The 20,422-nt window shown below is 44.2% G+C and overlaps 1 protein-coding gene across 4 annotated transcripts in view; it reads right to left on the bottom strand.

Annotated features, from left to right (window-relative positions):
* IDE (insulin degrading enzyme) overlaps positions 1-20,422 on the bottom strand; it is a 116,490-nt gene that overhangs the window by 65,085 nt on the left and 30,983 nt on the right. For all 4 annotated transcript variants that reach the window (XM_075000397.1, XM_075000396.1, XM_075000395.1 and 1 more), the window contains exons 6-10: positions 18,418-18,530; positions 17,083-17,245; positions 15,870-15,962; positions 14,992-15,083; positions 6,975-7,055 (exon numbers count right to left, since the gene is read on the bottom strand). In XM_075000397.1, coding sequence (XP_074856498.1) covers positions 6,975-7,055; positions 14,992-15,083; positions 15,870-15,962; positions 17,083-17,245; positions 18,418-18,530 — 542 coding nt within the window. The remainder of the gene's footprint in view (positions 1-6,974; positions 7,056-14,991; positions 15,084-15,869; positions 15,963-17,082; positions 17,246-18,417; positions 18,531-20,422) is intronic.

Below are 20,422 nucleotides of genomic sequence, written 5' to 3'. Positions count from 1 at the left end.
CCGAAAGCATTGTTTGTGCAAGTACCGATTGAGGCCTCGAAGATCTAGGATGGGCCTCCAGCCTCCTGTTTTTTTCTCTGTAAGGAAGTATCTTGAATAGAACCCTTTCCCTTGGAGTTGCTCTGGCACTCTTTCCACTGCCCCTATAAGCATAAGATGATCCACCTCCTGCTTGAGTCTCGCTTTGTGGGAGGCGTCCTTTAGATGGGGCCTGGGTGGAGGTCGTGGCAGTGGGAGCGACTGGAAGGGGATCGCATAACCCTTGGCTATGATCTCCAGTATCCATTTGTCTGTGGTGATCTTTTGCCACTGGGCGTAGAATGGTCGGAGGCGATGATGGAACATTAGCTTTGGATGACATTGCGTGATGGTAGTGATAGTGCAGCCCTCGATCTGTCCGTCAAACTTGTTGCCTTTGGCCCTGCCCCGAGGAAGCACGGCTCTGTTGGGAACGTCGCCTGGGAGTTCTGTACTGTTGGTGCTGTTGATGCCGCCCTTGGTCGTAGCCCCTTTGGTAGTGAGCAAGCTGGGGTTGATACGGGTATCGTCTTTGCTGAGGGTAATACTTTTTCTTCCTGTATGGAGGGGTATAAATCCTCAAGGTTCTGAGAGTAGCCCTTGAGTCCTTACTGGAATGAAGGACCGAATCAGTTGATTCAGCAAACAACTTGTGTGTGTCAAAGGGGAGTTCAATGATCTTCGCCTGCAGATCCCTCGGGATACCCGATGTCTGAAGCCAGGATTCCCTGCGCATGACCACTGCCGTAGCCGTTGAGCGTGCCGCCGTATCTGCTACGTCCAGGGTGATCTGAACTCCTGTCCTCGAGGCTGCGTAGCCTTCCTGCACGATGGCTTTCAGCACCGGCTTCTTATCCTCTGGAAGCGAGTCCATGAGGGAAGTCAGCCTGGAGTAATTGTCAAAGTTATGGTTCGCTAGGTGTGCTGCATAATTTGCCATTCTCAACAGTAGGGTAGAGGAGGAGTAGACCTTTCTGCCGAATAACTCTAGCTTCTTGGCATCTTGGTCCGTTCCCCCTGTCTTGAACTGAGAAGTTTTCGACCTCTGTTGAGACGATTCCACCACCAGAGAATTTGGTTGTGGGTGACTGAACAGGAACTCCATGCCCTTCGCCGGGACGAAGGATTTCTTATCCACTCTCTTGTTTATAGGTGGAGCGGACGCAGGGGTCTGCCATATCGTGGTAGCGGACTCCATAATTGCTTCGTCGAGCGGAATAGCTATTTTGGAAGAGGCCGGAGGTCTCAGGTTTTTGAGGAGCTTATGGTGCTTCTCCTGCACCTCTGCTGTTTGGATGCCTTGAGTAAAGGCCACCCTTTTAAACAGCTCTTGGAACTGTTTGAGATCTTCCGGGGGGTGGACGTCCCCTGGGGCCGTAGCCTCGTCGGGGGAGGATAGAGAGGAACCACTAGGGTAAGCCTCTCTGGATCCCTCTGCGTCCTGTTGACGGTGATACATCTTCTCGCTGGAGGTTTGCGAGGGGAAATCTTGGGGTTCCAGAATCAACTCCCCCTGAGATATTTGCGTTTCCGTCCCCATCCGCGATTGCCCTCAGGGATAGTGAACCGTCTGAGGGGACCTGTCCCTGGGGGTATGCCTATGGTGTCTATGCCCCGCATGATAGGGGCGACCATGGCAACACGGGCACGGTTCCTGGGATGGAGACCTGGACCACTCTCGAGGCGCATACCCCCGGCGTCTGGGGGAGTGAGATCGTCTGGGTGATTGAGACAATGGTGAGACTGATTTGTGATAGTACTCCAGGGGGTCAAATCCCAGAAAAGGCGAGGGTGGCCCGAGCCATGGTGACGCTGGCTGGAGAAACGGGGAGGGAGGCTCAGGGTAGACTGGGGGAGACCCCTGCCTCCTTGTTGGAGTTCGCAGCATAAGGGGAGGGCTTAGAGAGAGCAGCCCTGCAGCCCTGTCTGGAGAAGGGCTGCGGTGCCGGGTTTCCTCTGCTGCCTTTCCCCTCCCCTGTGGGGCTGACTCTGCCCCTTTCCGCGCTGGGGATCTCGGCCCCGCTGTCGGCGCCGCGCTCGGCATGCTTCGCTGCGGTGCTGCGCGGGTGGTCTCCCCCGGCGCCTGCAGGCCGCATGCCTGCAAGCTCTGCACCGTCGGCACCCCGGGGGTCTGTGCCGCTAGCTGCGGTGCCGCCGCTTGCCTGGCCGCCGCTCTGCCCGCGGTGCGGGCCGGCTGTTTGATTATCGGAGGCTCAGCCTCTGCCACGTGCGCTTCCGCGCTGCCGCCACTCGTCTGTGATTGCGGCTGGGGGCTATGTGCTGCACCCGTCCCGCTCGCTGTGGCTGCCAGCAGGGATCGGGTTGGCGAGAGCTTCCTCCGTTTTTGCACTGATGGGGTGAGGGAAGCCGCCTTCCTTTTATGGGCCCCTGCGGGTCCCTCTTGTTGGGGCCGCTCTGGCATGTCTGGCTGGAGGGCCTTGTCAAAGAGCAGCATTTTTAGCTGCATTTCTCTGTTCTTCCTTGCTCTAGCCGTGAGCTTTGCGCAGAAGGAGCATTTTTGGGTGACGCGAGATTCTCCCAGGCACCTAATACACTGACTGTGCCCATTGGAGGCCGGCATAGCTTTGCGGCATGACTCACACTTCTTGAATCCTGAAGAGGACATTGCAGTGAGTCTTTGAGTTGTTAATAGGGTACTTAGCACCTTCTCTGTGCTTGTTCCCCTCTCGGACCCAGCCTGCTGCGGCAGGAGGCCTAATGGCCTTACGTCCCCCGGCCTCCGCTGCTCCTCTTGTTACTAAGGCTTTTATATACTTTTTTTTTTTTTTTTTTTTTTTTGCAATAAGAAAAACAACAAGCTAACTTAAAGACTGAAAGACTGAAAAGAAACTCTAAAAACACTTAAAACATTAAATACGCTGACTCTGGCCGCAGCCTGAGCAGATTCCGTCTGCAGCCGATGGCGGTTAAGAAGGAACTGGCGGGGAACGGATCGCGCACGTGGCCGGGAGCGCACAAGGGAGCGGCGCGCGCCGGCGCATGTGCAGTCCAGCAGAAACTGCTGGAAAGATCCGATCTGCGGCGCCAGGGTGTAGCCAGACAAAGTCTCCCCCTTACAAGCCAGCTTGCTCGTTGCCCCCCCCACTGAGGAGCACACAGGGCACGGAAATGGCTGCTGACAGCACAGTCTTTGATGCCCTCATTGAGGCCCAGATATGCTAGCTTATCGTGACCCTGAGAAGCAGAAAGTACAGCTAGAAGGCTAACAGGCCAGACTGTCAACATGAGAGGGGGTGGACCCTCAGAAATTACCCCAGCTGGCATTGATCAATATGATGCACACACACAATCACCCAGAAGGGGACGTGCCCCGCCCGCACAAAAGAATGTCCTGTACTCCTAAATTGCTTATCTCTTGTCTTACAAGTGCAAACTAAGTAGAAATGCCCTTGTAACAAACTGGCGTCACAAAGACAGACCAGTATGATCTCACACCATAGATAAGAAAGAGAATACATAACCCAAAAGGGGTATAAAAGATGGGTCCAGCAGAACTCTAACTTTGAGTGCATTCAACCAACTTCCTGCTGGTCGGGTCAGGTGATTGCCTCCCGAGGTCCACAACTGGGGACGCCCAACCTCGTATTCTTCTTTCCGCGGAATTGAGTGACCGATCCGGCTTGGCTACGCTGGTATCGAGAGACGCAGAGAGGGTAAGATACACCCATGCTAGGTCTCTGACTTTTTTTTGTGCACAGCTAAAGAATTAGAGCTCTGTAACTAGATGTCATTGTGCCAAGATATCATTGTGTTAGATGATAACTGATATCTTTGTATTGGATTGTAACGTAACTTGTTAACACCTGTACTTTGCTAGCATATAAGAGGTAAACAATAGCCTTTTGTAACCGCATGCTTATAACTGTAGCTTAAATAAACTTGTAACTAGTTAAGATCCAAGCCTAACCATTTTGTTAACCCTTTTGTCACTGCAACACAGCCGGCACAACAAAAGAACTTTAACCGTTTGGTTACTACAGCCTGGCCGTGGGTGAGTGTGCTAGGAGCTGCCTGCTCTAACAGTAAAAAACTGGGTTGTTTAGGACCCAGGGGAATACCTCACAGTGCATTACCTGGCCACCGGCTAACACAGGGCAAGCCCGACACCTATCATGGAGCACCCACGGGGACACTCGAGGAAGAAGCAATATTGTACCAGCACATACAAAACAGCTAGTGCTGGCTTTTATGCATTGGAAGAAGCAGAAATGAAACAGAAGATATTATTTTCATTATCCAAACTAAATAAATTTCAAAAAGTAAAAGAAAAAGGTAAGTAAATTAAACTGAAAAAAAATGTATTTGTTTTTAATCATCTAAGATGCTAGTAGAGCTGATTTTTTTAACTGAAGAATTGACTAATGAAGAACTAATTCAGCTGGATGCAGAAGGGTTATCAGAAAAGGAGGAAGAACTGGATGAGCCACAAAAAACACTGCATATTAAAACACTCTTAAAATTCTTCAGGGCTTTGGAGGCAGCTACACAAATTCTTAATGGTAACAACCCAAACTTCGAATGGAGTTCAGCATGCAAGTGACCAAGTCATGAAGCCGTTCAATGATATCAGGAGTTATACCATAGGAAAAACGAAGGCTTCAGTACAAACTTCAATTCTATAATTTTTTTCAACCCTCAACCTCATCACCCTCAGCTGATCCTCATCCCTTAATCTCAAAGGCTGAAAATAAAACCCCAATTAAGGAGCTTGGAGTCACTACGAAGCTGTTTCTGATGATGATGTAGATGATACCCTGGAACTGTATCAACACCACCTTCTTTCAGCATTGTTTCAGAGAACTGACTAGTGGTAATAAATATCATAAAAAGCAATGAAGTAGCACTGTTCTTATTTTTATGACCGTACAGTATTGTAACATATGCAGGAAAAATACTGGGTGATTTTTTTGGGAATTGGGAACCAGGCAAAAATTTTTACATTGAAAGTAATGGGAAGTTCATTTTCAATTTATGAATTTTCACCTTACAAACAGCTTTCATGGAACAAATTATGTTCGTTCATCGAGGGACAGGTGTAATCAGATCAACAAAGACAGAAAATGTAAAAAGGTGGGGAGCAAGAGAAGCAATTAGCAACTCTTATGTCTTGAGCTGTTACTTCTGGCAGACATTACAGCCCAACCATTTGTTTCACAAATTCCACAGTACAAAGACTTTTTCAAATGCCCATTATAATGTTATGCCGTGTACTTCCAAAAGTTAAAACATGGAGGTTACTTACCTGTTATTGGAGGCTCTTCAACATGTCCCTATCTACATTCCATACATGGGTACAAACATGCACCTGGATCCAGATTAGGTTCATTGTCATGCCCCTTGGCTGTGTCTACACTAGCCCCAGAACTTCGAAAGGGGCACGACAATGAACCTAATCAAAAGATGCTAAAGAGGCGCTGCCATGAACATGCAGCACCTTGTTAGCATACTGGCAGCCGCGGCACTTCAAAAGTGCCGCTTTCGATTGTGCACGCTGTCTACATGAGGTCCGTTTCGAAAGGACCCCGCACACTTCAAAATCCCCTTATTCCTATAACCAACAGGATTATACTTTATAGGTTCTGATAAGTTATAGGAATAAGAGGATTTCAAAGTGTGGAGGGCCCTTTTTAAAAGGACCCTGTGTAGACGAGCTGTGCATGAACGAAAGTGGCACTTTTGAAGTGCCACAGCTACCATTATGCCAATGAAGCGCTACATATTCATGGCAGTGCCTCATTTGCACCTTCCAATTAGGTTCTGGGGCTAGCGTAGACATAACCCCTGTGTGACAAACAAAGGGCATAAAGAGTGGGGTGAAGTGATGGTGCTCCACTACCTGCTCTTCCTGCAGTCCAAACAATCTGCAGCACAAGGGATGGATGATGGGTAATGGAATACAGAGAAGGATCACGCATCTTGAAGAACCTTCATTTACAGATAAATAAGTTCCATTTCTTCTTTGAATGATGATCCCTGTATGTATTTTACACATGGGAGCTTAACAGGTAGACTCAAATAGGTGACTACTGCAATAATGCAGAAGTGACAGCTGATTGTAATATTGCTGTCCTCACAGCTACAGCCACAGTGGAAAACTGTACCACAGTGTGTGTTAAGAAGTTACACAAAGAGCTTTACGTACCCACTTTTAGGGATGCAGTCAAAGATGCTTACCCTCCAAAGGAACGAACCCTCATCCCCTCTAGACGGGGAATGAGAGCTAGTTGGTAGCAAAGGATAATACAATCAGATTCATTTTAAAAGTCTGTGTGTCAATACAGCTGGAACTATTATTTCTTTGCTATTGAAACAAATAGTTCGGGTGTCTTTCTAATATACTGGTCAGATAAAAGATCAATCTTTTTCCGATGTTTAACAAATGCAGCCTTCTCTTTTCATCTGAGACATGGTTTAGAAAAAAATGTAGTAAATGAATGACCTGATTCCTGAAATTTGGAAAACACTTTAGGGACAAATCCAGGACAGAGACGTATGAGACCTTTTCTTTTAAACTACAGGTTGAACCCCTCTTGTCTGGCACCCTTGGGACCTGCCCAGTGCCGAATGAGAGAATGTGCCAGACCAACACGTCCACTGCTTACTGGATTCTCCAGGAACATTTAGGGATAAATTAGAGATAAATAACAGCACAGAACACAGAGAGCTAGCTGGTGCCTGTAAACAAACTTCTTAGGACTATGGGGAATTTGGCTATACCCATGATAAGTAGTCACCAGGCCAACTATAATCATGATGGTTTTTTGGACCCTGGGCACAATCCCAGACACTGACGCTGCTTGTAAAAAATTCCAGACTCAAGTGCATGATGCACATATATACCTAAGCATGGAATATGCATAGAAACCAACATTTGTAGCAGAACAGTAACATTTCTTTCATTCAGATATTGCCCAAAATATAAATGCTTTACTTACATGCAAAATCCCTGCAAGCTTTGATGTGTAACCTCGTGGTCGTTCTTTATCTTTAAATCTGAAAGCCACAGCATTTAGATCCTAAAAGAAGAAATAGATTTTATGCATGGAAAAGCCATTTTCAGATTTGTTAAAATAATAGAATGTTTACTTATATGATCAACGTCAAAAGAGTCATTTAGTCAAACATAGTAAACTTCCGAAATGCATGATTTCAAGCTGCAGTGGTGTGACTTCTCCCTGGCTCCCCCAGCTGGGGGAAGCCGGGGAGAAGCCGCTCTGTTTCCCCTGGCTTCCCCCAGCTGGGCATTCAGCTACAGTGGTGCAGCTCCCCCAGCAGGGGGCGGCTGGGGAGAAGCCAGGTGTCTGCCACTGGTGGGAGCCAAGAAACTGACCAGCCATGTGCTGGTCAGTTTCCCAGCTCCCACCAGCGGAGGGAGCCAGGCAGCCCAGGTGCTGGGTCAGTCTCCTGGCTCCTATGAGTGGCAGGGAGCTAGAGCCTGGATCCCAGCTCCCTGTGGCTCACAGGAGACTGGAATCTGATCATCACTGCTATGCTGGTCAGTTTCCTGGCTCCAAGTTACGCGCAAATTCAACTTCAAAGTCGAGGGTATATTGTTACTGAAAATAAAGACTGGATATCTGATCAAACGCTGGTCAGATGCTTGCCAATTTAAATAACCAAATGAATCCATGAATTACTTTTTCTTGTACACTTTCATACCGTAACAAACTTCCTTGTGATTTTATATCATTTCTTTAGACAGCAGTCCTATGATATCAGCTATTACATTTAAATGCTTCAAAGAGCAGCTCAACTCAAGAAGAACAAAGGGCAGAAAGGTGGCAAGATCAAAGGCTTGTAGCTGCCTAGTAGAGCTGACTGGGAAGGATCTGCTCCCAAGTCAGCTCTGGGTCCCCTCTCTCCTTAAATCCTCTTCTGACTTACATATGGGGTTTTGCAGCTCTTGGTCTACAAGCAATAGCATTACATCCAATTTCTTACTACTAAGTGCACATGATAACTGCTCAAACTGGCTACAACAAATCATCTCTGCATTCTTCCCAGAACACCTACACCGTGGCTACACTCGCTCCCCCCTTATTAAAAGGGGGATGCTAATGAGCCACTTTGGCAGATGCTAATGAGGCGCTACCACAAACATGCATTTTCTCATTAGCACAATGGCAGCCATTTGTGTTTTGGAAGTGCCGTTTATGAAATGCACGCCGCAAGTGTAGACAAGGGTCTTTCGAAAGGACCCCTCTGAATTTCAAAAGCCCCTTCTTCCCATTTGGCTTGGGAGCATCTCATTTGCATCTGCCAAAGAAAGTTCACACTCTTCATCAGTTTTATTTATTTCATAGGAAAATGCAGAAAAACAAGAGGACTATATAATGCAGGTTACTGAGGTGCAAATCACTACATACTCAGCCACGCATCGGTAGCTTTCAGCATATAGTTCATCATGCCTGTTCAGTAAGAATCACTAAAATTATGAAGAAAAATCACAAAAAAATGACTGTTTACACTCTTCAGCATTATCATTTATTTTACAGGAAAATGCAGAAAAAAAAGAGAGAGGTGATTAAATACTCGTAACACCCAGCATCTGGTCAAAATGAGTCTCAGAACTGGATAAATAAATGCAAGGCTCCTTTTCCACACACGCAGTTGTCTCAAATCTGTCAGTGTTCTCCTTTGCTGGTCTGTAAAATACCAGTTCTTCCTTAATGCTCCTGAGGGCTGGTAACAGACAGCTATGGGAGTTTGAAGAACTGTGGGAAGAGCCAAGAGCTAGTCATCTGCGCCCCAGACTTTGTCTTGCCTCATTTGGCTTTAGAGAAAAGTACTTTTTCACAGGAAGACTGACCAACACTTCAAAACCTTCTAGATATTCAAGAGATTTCATCTCTCTCACAGCAACAGTCGTGGCTATGGCATAGTAGTCTTCAGACAATGCAATCTTTTTGCTAATAGCCCTGAAGAGACAATTGACATCACCAATCATTCTTGTCTAGATTACATGGTGGACTCAATCTTGCTGATTTCTTCTCTAGCTCTTTGTTTGGTCGGGGAATTGGAATTTGCAGCTTATTACAGGCTGCTATTCACCAAGTAGCTGAGGTGGGAATGAAGGACTTGTCAGCATGACTCACTCATAAATCCAATGTCCGTGTCTACAGGAGTAGTAGGCACAGGAATGATGGGCATGTCATCATAGCATTCATTGTATGTTACATCAGTGGCTGCAGGGTTTGATGGTGGTGGTGAGCTTGGAGGCTCTTTTGTCTTGAGAGGGATTCTGCACTCATAAAAGGCTCTTGGATTCAAGCCATCATGTTTCTTCAGCAGTGTATTACCTTTTTCATTTGTTAAGATATACAAGCCCTTTGAGCTTTTTCGCTTGGCTTTTTAAGGGCCCAGGTAGGGTAGCTTGCCTTTATCGCCCTTCCTCTCTGCCCTTGTCACATTGCAGAGGAGCACTTTTTCAATTTTAAAGGCTTTGTGCTGCTTATGGCATTCTTCAGAATCCTTTTTTGTCTTGTTTGTGCCTTAACAATGTTCATTTCAGCCTCCTTCTCTACCACTTTTCGTACTTCCTTGATGCAGGTCAAGTGATCTTGGACATCACTGGCATCTGAAGAACGCTTCATTAAATCAAGATTAACAGGAACTGCATCACAGAAATGGTCACTGTCATCGTTTGTTATGGAACTCATGCCCCGGTCATTAATTTGTATTTTGGTGCAACCAAATCTGCAAATTAGCTCGTAAATGAAAAGTGCCACCTCTTGGATATTCTTCTTCTGCAGAGGCTTTGCTTCTAGCCACTTCAAGAAATAATCTGCTAACACACAAACACACACGTAGCCCTCCGAATTTTTGGGCAATGAACACAAATCTACTCCTACTCGGTGCCATACTTTATTTGGGATGGGGACATTGTGAAGTTCTGGAGTTGACTTGCACTTTTCTGTGGCTCCCTTCTGGCAGTGCTCACAGGTGGCAACATATTCTCTAACATCCTTGTTCATAATTTGCCACTAGAATCCTGAGTCTAATCATTTCCAAAGGGTTTTATTGAGACCAAATGTGCCCTCCCAGTGCCTTAGCTGGTTTTGTTGTTCCTAACCCTTTACGAGCACATTTCAGTAGTTCATATCTTTTTTCTCCTTGTCCTTAACAACGCTTAAAGTCTCATGTGCCAAAGGTCTCTTTGGTTTCATAATATCATTGTACCGGTTATTGCATTCTCCATTCCTTATTATGAAATGCCTTGCTTTTTGAATAAAATTATTCTTCACTGCAATATACTTGACTCCTTTGACACACTCAGGGGACTCACTGGTCAACAAGTAACTTTCAATTTCTTTGTTGTTGGGTTCACCACCAACTTTCCCTGCCTCTCTGATCTCACCATTTTGGAAGGGGTGGGTCCTGATTTTAACAAGTTGAAGTAATGGATAACAGAATAACTATAAGCAGTGATAATTTCAAATAAATTTGTTTTGAAAACTGAAGTGGTCAACTGTTCAGAAACATCTGCTACTCTACCATTCACGGTGGAATGTAAATTTCATACCTTCGACAGCTTTTCCTATGCATGCTCTATGCCCAACTTCATTTTTCAGGCAGCACACACTACACAGTGAAAATTGCCTGACTTCAGGCATTCTCACCCAGCTGAAAGTCACTAAATTTCATGTACATTGCTTGGGTGAGAAGCACAATATAGGGCTTGCTACCGGTTTAGTGCCTCCTGCCTCCGACACAGGTATGCTACTTGGTTCCAATAATACTTCTTGGATCCACAGCATCCCTACCTCTGTCTACAGTACAGAACTACACAGCTAAGTGATGATACCCTTCACTATCAGAAAATGATTTTAACTTACCAATCCTTTTATTTATCATCCCCCCCCCCAAAAAACATGATAAAAATCTCTAGTTAGATTTTCTATCCTTTTTGTAAGATGCTACAGCTGCTTCCACTTAAGTCTTACACAGTGTTATACTGTTTATGGAAACTAGCCTTAAGAGAGTTTTACAAACCTCAAAAACATACTTTTAATATACTTTTGTGTGTAGTATTTACTAAATATTACATTTATTTAATTCAAAAATGAAAAGGGATTCCTTTTTTAATCTCTGCAGTAGGGTCATGCTCTTTTTCTCCTCTTTTCACATATCCAAATGCAAAGCAACTTCATAGGGACTAGGGAGGATGTGGGGTTGGAGATGAGGACAAGCTGTTGAAATTTCATGAGCTCAGGCAGCTGTGGGAAGGCTATGAAGGAGAAAGTAAAATTTACACAGCAAGCTCTTGAGGAAGGCAAAGCAGCAGCATGGAACTGAAAAAAAGTCAAGGGATCAAGACCACAGATGAGTAGGGTGGAACTGGAGAGGATGACGGGGAGAAGTAGAAGGAAGCTGCACAATTAGCATATGTGAGCAAAGGGCTGTAATGCAACAGGAGCACTACAGGCATTTCTTCGTCTAAAATAGCACTTTGGAAAGGAAAGTTTTAAATGTTTTGAAAGCAATATTTAAAGTGTTACACTGAAAAAAAATTAAGAAAACGTCTGCATTTCTCCTTTTTTCCTTCTCCCTTTTTCTTCAGTGGTAGAAACAGATGTGCAGGGATTCTGAAAGGCTTCTATCTAAAGCATAACAACGAACTAGGAGGGTAAAAATGTGTTTTCTTATCCTGTCTTTATCCATATGAACTGGCAAAATCTTCCCAAGTAACCTACCACAAAGGGAGCGCAGAGACATCTATTTGCAAACACATAGCTCAAAGATGGAAGACAAAGACAACTGTTGCATTGCTGGTCATTCTACTACAGGGGTCAGTAACGCCCAGCACGGGTGTCACGAGTGGCACTCGAGCCGATTTTCATTGGCACCTGAGGCAGGAGCTCAGCCCCTCCCCTCTTTCCCCACGCAGCCAGGAGCTTGTTTGAAGTCATAATGCTTGTAGATTAACAAAAGACCAGCTAATGCTACCAACCACCACCTAAACAATAAAAGTCTGAATTTTAATTTGTTAATGAATTATAATAATTTTAATTTGTCAGTAAGTAGGACTATTACTGACTTGAAAAGGTATCACTGGCACTCAGACCGTACATAGAGGTCAAAAGGTCAAATTTCAACACTCTGCCTCAGAAACATTGCTGACCCCTGCTCTGGGACAGCAGGATTAAGACACATAAGGGCAGGGGCTCCTGAAAGCCATGTAGTTAAAAAGAAGATATGGCAATTAAAAGGGAAGAACTTAAAAAACAAATTCACTGAAATGGAAATTATAGTGTAATCCACAATTACACCATGTAAGATATACTTATACTCTATAGCTTGTATTTTGGTATAACAGCCAATCAGTGTTTCAAATCATGATCACACTTTAAGCCACGTGACCAAACAAATGGTTGATCGTTATATGGTCAAGTGTTCAGTATAACAAAACATATATTTTGCTTGAAATCACACGTACAAAGTTTCACAATAAGTAGAAAAAGAGAAAGAGAAAGGCCTTCCTCAACATTGTAACGGGAAAGGTAATTTATTTCTTGTGCTGTTTGAGATGGTCAATAAGGGAAGATTTTAAGGCAACACATGGCCATAAGGAACAGAACTAATTTTAAGAGATACATGTAGCAAAAAGTAAGTAAAGGTATTCACATAGAAAAATGATTTTTTTTTCTGTTGATAGTATCTCTCAAAATTTCTGCAGACTGTGTGAATCCAAAACTGATGAAAGGAAGAAACTGCCGCTAGGGAGTAGCATAATATGAAAAGAGCAGAGATTATTATATTTCCTTCCCAGAATGTAATTCCATAAATCCTTGATGCACAGAGAGAGCTCAGTTTTATTTAAATATCTTTTGAAGCAATCAACGTTTCTCCTGTGTACAACTGTGTATTATAATAATTATAATTCTATGATCTTCTGCATCTTGTGAAACTCTGAAATCCAGGAAAGCAAATGGCTATTTAAGACCCTTAGTTAATCATCTGATAGCGGAAATCATAATTTACATAAACTGGAAAGGGAATACCAACAAGCAGTTACTACTTTCTTGTATTTAGAAATCACATAAAAATCGATACTGGCATATGTTCAGTCAAATGAGACATGTGCTTGGAAAATATTAACGTATTTGACATTTTAATCAAAAATTCAATTTTATGTCTCACCAAATAGAGTAATATATTCTGAAAATTCTAATATTACTAGTTACTAAGTTTAACAGTGTACAACTGCGGGCCTAATCAATCCTGCAACATTAACTTGCATGAATAAAACTTCACATGGATTGTTCCAGTGAACCAGTGGCACCATTCTTATGAGTTAGGGGTTGTATTACAGTTCACATCACAAATGAGAACTGAAAATATTACTAAATATTAATAAAGCACTTTAAAAGTTTTCTGTGTGTGCATTCAGTCACACAGAACTAAACTGCCCTTCAATAAGTAGAACAGTGTTCCTTTAACCATGTTCCGCAGAACACTGGTGTTCCATGAACACTTCACAGATGTGTTATGTCTGACACTGATAGTATATATTTTCTGTTATCAAAACCAGGTACTATCTTAGTTCTTCCTTGCTATGATACCTGATTAAATTACTTTTTTTCCCTGCATATGCTGCTTTTTTGGATTTTGTCTTTATTTTTCGGTCTGACAATTTTTTTGAAGAAAATTTTCACAGGTGTTCCGCATAAAAAATTATTATTGTTTGGTGTTCCGTGGTCTCAAAAAGTTTAAGAAACACTGCTGTAAAAGGTGCAGGACACAGCAGCCCAGGAGGAGCCAAATAAATTTCTTGAATTCTTACACCACTAGGTAATAGATAACACTAACCCCCAACATGCCCCAACTAGAACTGTGCTAGTTGATGCATGGGAAATGAGGATGGAATGAAGGTCTCATCCATTCCCCATCTACCACCCATTTGTAACAGATGTGCAGCTCCTGTTCTCCTCCCACACCTCTAATGTAGATGAAAGGCCTGGCAAGAGCATTGACGGGGAGGACAATACTTCGCCTGGCACCTCCATGCAGCCACAAGAGGTAGGATGGTGATCTAGACCATTCATCTTGCTCAAAAATAGCATTTTTATTTACATCAAAAAATACTGGTGTATTCAAAGTATAAAGCTTTGCTTTATTTTTAACAAATTCTATAGAGTCTACGACAAAGTCCCAAGCAACTCCTCATGGGTCCTGTACTTTGCAGCAGTTAAAAAAATGCCTCAGAGACTCACTGTGTCCTTTCTGCTCTGCCCTCTACTTTTCTCAGGGGTGGGGCACAGCCTATTGACCCACTCTCATCATTGGCAGTCATAAACATGAGGGAGGGGAGAAGGCCCACATGGGTGTTGGGTCTCCTCCTGCTCCTTCCAAGCTGTCCTGGAGAGTATGGGGGTTGGTCTGGGGGGAACCTGGTCCCCTCCCACTTGATCTGGCTTCTGGCCCCGGGACTCTAGGTAGCTGCTGCTGGAGGGGCTGTCTCCCTCAGCCTGAAGTGCAACAGCTTCCTCCCTGGGATGCTTCCCCAGATGCTTCCCCCAGTACCTTCTCCTGGTTGCTGCAGCAAGCCTTTTCTCTTGCAGGCATTCCTTCTCAGACTTTTCCTCCTTCTGGTCCGTCCCCTTTCTCCCTCCCTCTCCTTACCTGAGGGGAAGCCTTTTAAAGGGTTCCACAGGCCTTAACTTGCTGCACTTGCTTGATTAGCTCCAGGTGTTCGCTTAGCCTGCTGCTGCAGGCTGATCCTTCATGAGCCTCAGTCCCTGGGAAACATAAAGGCACAGACCCAACTGCCCACATACTTGCCCTCCACAAGGCTACTGTAGCCTGCTGTGGTCTATCACAAGTCATACAAACTATTTCTGTAGAATTATGAAAGAAATTCCAAAGGGGATTTGACAGCCACTGAATTTAGTCCTCTATCAACCAAATTCTATCTATAAACACAGATGCCACTATAATGTAAAAATACTATACCTTGCACTCTTGAAAAACCCATTCTTGAGGTCCTTCTGTACGTAGTTTTTGAATATATTGAAACATGTGAAAAATTATATCTTCAACGTGCACTGAAAAACAAAAGTTACACACTTAAGAATGTCAAACTCTGCATCTTGAAAAAATGTTTTTCTTCTACTAAAAATAGACTAAAAAAATTAAGAAAAATTTTTCAACTTTCGTTAACTATTCCATTAAGTATTTAAGTATGTGTACAGCCCCAGTGCAGATGTCAACCTGACTATTTACAAACTTGAAATGAGGCATGTTTAAATATCTTCCTGAATCAAAGCTTTGCTTTCCCTATAATTCTTTGAACATGTTGATTTTTCTCTGTATTTCAATACAGATTTATATGGTATAAACCATGTAGTAGACACAGGATAAGAGCTTGTGATATTTGGGGAGAAAATAATAGCAAACATTTCTTTTATGAAATCATCATCATCACCACCATCAACCATGGGCTCAGCACCTGTTGGTGTCTGATGCCTCTCTCGCTATTGCCTTCCATCTTTCCCTGTCCAGTGCAGAGTGGCTTAGTTTCTGTAGAGAACTCCGCACCAATCTACTACATCATCTACCCATTCTCCGTGGGCTCTGCTTCTCCTGTTCGAACCATCCATAATGCTGAATACCAGGTTCTGGAAATGATCTTATGCAACACATTAGTTCACAGTTAATTTCTTATTCCATGGTAAACATCCCTGCAAACTTATTAAGAGAGCACAGTCAGTTCACATAAATGTTTAAGACTGTAAATTATTTATCTGATTGGACTCTTTCGATAAGAAAATAAAGGTTGGTGTGTATCTTGCTTTCTAACAGAGAAGACTGAAAAACGTTTCTTCACTTACAAAGCCCTTCCTCTGTCAGGTCCACATTAATGATGAAGAACATGAAACCTCTTGCACCTTCTTTCTGTCCTCCAACCAGAGTGTTCACCCAGCCTATGAAATCAAGAGGAAATTATATTGTGTAAAAAAGTGCGTGTTGATTTATGATGTTTTCCTAAATGTTTTTGGTTACGTTAATTTATGTACACGTCATACACACTCTGATAAAACATTTGCGGCAGGCTGTTGGTAGGAAACCCCTTTTCCTCATGCTCCAGCCCCAACTAGAGGAATGGACTAGAGTGGGACAAAGAGCCAGTGCTTGCCTGGGAACCGCCGGACTCCTTGGCAGGACCTAAAAGGCTGTGAGGAAGTGGTAGAAGTCGGGCAGAGACCAGGAAGGGAAGGTCAGGCTCAGAGAGAAGCCTGCTAGTCTGCTGCTGGTCAGGCCAAGCCATGTAAATAGCCTATAAATAGTGAAAAATAGACACAAAATGAAGGCCAAAGGTATTACATCAGCTTGGAGGGTCTCCGAGTCTTAAAAGGGGCACAACCAAAGGGCCAAATCCAACAGGGTGCAGCATTCACCCCATTATAGGGTTATTAGTATACGTACCTGGTCCCTAGTTAGACAGACTGCACACAAAGAACTTAATATGGGTCACTAAGCCCGTTAAGGAGGAGGAGTAAGGGGCCATGCCACACTTGAGGAGCAAGAGTGCCCCAGAAGATGAACCACTAATGCACAGAAAAGAAATACTCCTTCTGAGAAAGCATCATGTGATTACTGTAAGGGAAATATCAATATCTGTCTGTCTTAGAAGTATATTTTAGGCATTAATGGCTATTTGAATTGTATGCACCGTAAACAGAAATTCACTCACCACAGTTAAATGAACAATGAAAGCCAAAGACATAAGTTTTTGGTCACTGAGGGGAGTTGCCTTTTATCCCAATATCAGTGACACAATGCAAAAGGAAAGTCAATATGCCTAAGATTTTAGAGGCCACACAACATGCACCAATGGAATCCAAAAAACCAAGTTTCAGTATTTGTGGTTTCCTTTGTAACCAGATGAAAAAATACCTGAGAAATGCCTTTAAATTAAGATTTAATGTATTTCGATTTCTGAGATTTAAGCTTTTAACTCTCGAAGATTAACCTGAAGTGAAATAATGCTTCTAGACTTCATGGCATATTTAATACATTACTTTTAACTTCCAGTGAGCTTACCTTTAGCTTTGAGTTCTGATAAAAGACTTCCTGGACCTTCATGCCCAATAAGATGACCAAGGTAATGACCAGGATTTGATTTATAATATTTCTGAAGGTCCGGTATTGGAAATGTGACATAAAGATTTCTAATGTCCTTAATAGGTACCACTTTGTAGAGTTGCTGGAAGCAAAAATAAAACATTCCACTGATTCTAGCATTTCACCTTTGCAAGACCATACATTATACCCTCCTACACACCTTTCACTTCATGCATATCTATGGTTGTGTCTACACTATGAGATAAAAATTGAATTTAAAGGACTTAGCTCAATATTAAAACATCACTGTCTTCACAGTTAATATTATTAGCTTGATTCATTGAGCTGTAATATTGATAATAAGAAGTCAATATTACACGACAGATATAGCATCAATTTCAAATTTAAAATTGCAAATAAAGGCTAGTGTGAAAGCGTCCTGTCCTTAATTCAAATTTATTAGCCTCTAGAAGTGTCCTGTATGTATTCCACAAAGCTACGTGGTAACCCTCCATGTACAGCTGCTTCCTTGTATGCTGCTATCCATCCAGGTGAGCAGAAAGGTCACAGGAAGCCCACAAAGTTTTGACTGAATTTGAATTTTAACTGGAATTCAGCAGCACCCAGCCCTACAAATATAAAGGGGTGCCCAATATGAAGAAACTCCTTTGCCCATCGCATTGCACCACACTGGTGGCCATCGCACCGCATCGGTAGCAACTGCACTATAAGCCATCTCCTGCAATCATGAGCACTCAGAATAGTGATCTGCCTAGTATTTCTCAGGATTGCAAGAAAGCCCCAGCGCAGACCCATCAGGAGATTCTGGATCTTCTTGCAATTTGGGGAGACCAATTGGTGACAAAGACTTAGGGTGCCCAAGAGAAATGGGGCAATCTATGATCAGATGTTGCGCAAGATGACTGCAAAGTGACTCCCATGACTCAGTGCAATGCCAAGTGAAGGTGAAAGAATTCCAGCAGGCCTATCAAGACGTCCAGAAAGCCAGCTAGCAACCAGGCATACCTCCACGGTCCTGCCGCTAATATTAAACAGCTGCACATGCTTATGAGGAGTGACCCCACCATGGAGCCTGGGTCTTAATTACAAGACTTCTGGAGACCCTGGTATGGAGTTTGGGGTGAGCCGAAAGGAGCTCAGTGCCCTGAAGAAAGAGGGCAATGGAGAGTAGGAAGGGAGCAGTAGGTGTAGTAGTAAAGTGTATTATTATGACACTTCTCTTACCTTTCTTATGTAGAACAGAGCTAAGGTCTGTACTCTTCAATGAATGTATACAAGAAAGTCTCAACCTACCCGAAGATGTTCTTCTTGGAAAGGATGTTCAGGAAATTCTGGTAATGGGACATTTTTGTTCTCTACTTCTGAAAATAGTTTCACTACCAAACTAGTCAGCTCATCCAAGGATTCTAAAAGAGAGTCATCAGAAAAAGCATAATTATTGTCAGAAGGTCCCAGCAATCTGGGACTTAGGTATTTCCTTCAGAAAAGAATAATTCACCACCACCAGAGCTACAGTAAACCCTCGAGTTTCACAGGGTTGCAGTCTTCCAACCCCTCACATAACTCAAATTTTCATGCAAGTTGTGGGGAGCTGAAAACCAGGCTGCTGCCTGGTTCCAGCTCCCCTGAGTTTGCAGGAGCCGGGAAACTGACCAGATGTGGGCTGGTCAGTTTCCTGGCTCCCAGAGCAGCAGGGAGACAGGAACCAGGAGGCAGCCTAGTTCCAGTCTCCCCGCTGTTTGTGGGACCTGGGAAACTAACCAGCTCATGGCTGGTAAGTCTCCTTGTTCCCGCCACCGCAGGGCAGCTGGGAATCAGGCTGCCGCTTGGTTCCCAGATCCCCGCCCCTCCAGGGACAGGGAAAACGCTCCTGTTGGGGGGCAGCAGCCAAGATTCAGGCTGCCACCCCTTAGAGGAGCAGTTTTCCCACTCCTGTCAGGGATGACAGCCTGACTCTTGCTGCTGCCAGTAACAGGAGTGGCTGTCACCCCTGACAAGAGCAGGAAACCACTCCTGTCGGGGCAGCAAAAGTCAGGTTGCTGCCCCTGAGAGAAGCTGTTTCCCCACTTCTGTCAGGGGCGGCGGTCATGTTAACCCGAGACACACCCAACTTGGCTGCATGTATCTCGATGGTTTACGGTATATGTTTATATTGTGCTGCACCAATAAACTTGATGATTAGGCCAATGATTCCCAACCTTTTCAGCAACACAACACACCTCAACAAGACAAACAATTCCATGGCACACCCACTTTTTTCAGCTGAACCAATTGCTCATAAATGTCACATTTACTTACATTTACTATGGTTATGGTCTTAAGAGAGGTTTGCAACATACTAGTTCATACAACAAGTTCAACAGGGATCTAATGGGATGTTGAGCTATGGAGTAACTGCTGAAAATTGCAAGTTACTCCATTACTCACCCGGGGGTGGGGGGGAAGAACGACACACAGTTCCAGAGAGCAGGTTCCCCTCCCCACCAGCCCACTTGAGCCAAGAAACTGCATTTAAGTAGTGTCCCAGCTCAAACAGTCTCCCACCCTCCCTCCCCCACCTTCCCCGCTCCCTCACTCCAAGCCCCAGCCCTCCAGGCAAAGTTAAAAGAACAAAAGATCAACATAATTACACTTAAAAAGAAAAAAAATAAGAAAGAAAAAGCCTGAACTGTCTTGGAAGTTGAACAGTCCCAGGGGCTGTCCCAGTAGAAACTTACGCCCACTCACAGCTGCTTCTGCTACACGTGCCTCCCAGCTTGCTCAGGCTGGGAGACCAAAAATGATTCCAGCACTCCCAGGGGACAGTTTCCCCCCATGGAGCAGGAGGGCAGGCAGCAGAGGTCAGCCTAGCCCAGGCAGGCTGCAGAGGCACCACAGTGCTAGGGGAAGGGGAACCAGAAATGAAGCTGGGCAGGCAGCAGTGCACAGGGCAGCATTGCTGAGTTGAATGAGGCTGATGGACACAGTGGAGAACCCCTACAGGGGGAGGTAGAGGGCCAATTGTGCTGCACCCCCTTTTGAAATTTTGTGCCCCTCCAAGGGGGCGCACGCCCCCAGTTTGCACACCCCTGACAAATTTCCAGCCATAAGAGATCAGAAGGAGCCTGACTCCTGCAATTTTAAATTTCTGTTGCAAGATCCATGTCTGTGTGTCAGTCTTCTTCAATAATCAAGTCATAAAATTGCTAAGATATCGTCTCTTGCAGAGTAACTGTCTAAAATATCCCACTTGGACAAACAGCTGCTAGGTAACTGTATTCTCTTCTCAACACTAACTAACTAGAGTTTTATACTTGCT

The sequence above is a fragment of the Carettochelys insculpta genome, chromosome 7 (assembly GCF_033958435.1).
Source record: "Carettochelys insculpta isolate YL-2023 chromosome 7, ASM3395843v1, whole genome shotgun sequence".
Classification (NCBI taxonomy): Eukaryota; Metazoa; Chordata; order Testudines; family Carettochelyidae; genus Carettochelys; species Carettochelys insculpta.
This window is presented reverse-complemented; position numbering and strand designations above follow the sequence as displayed.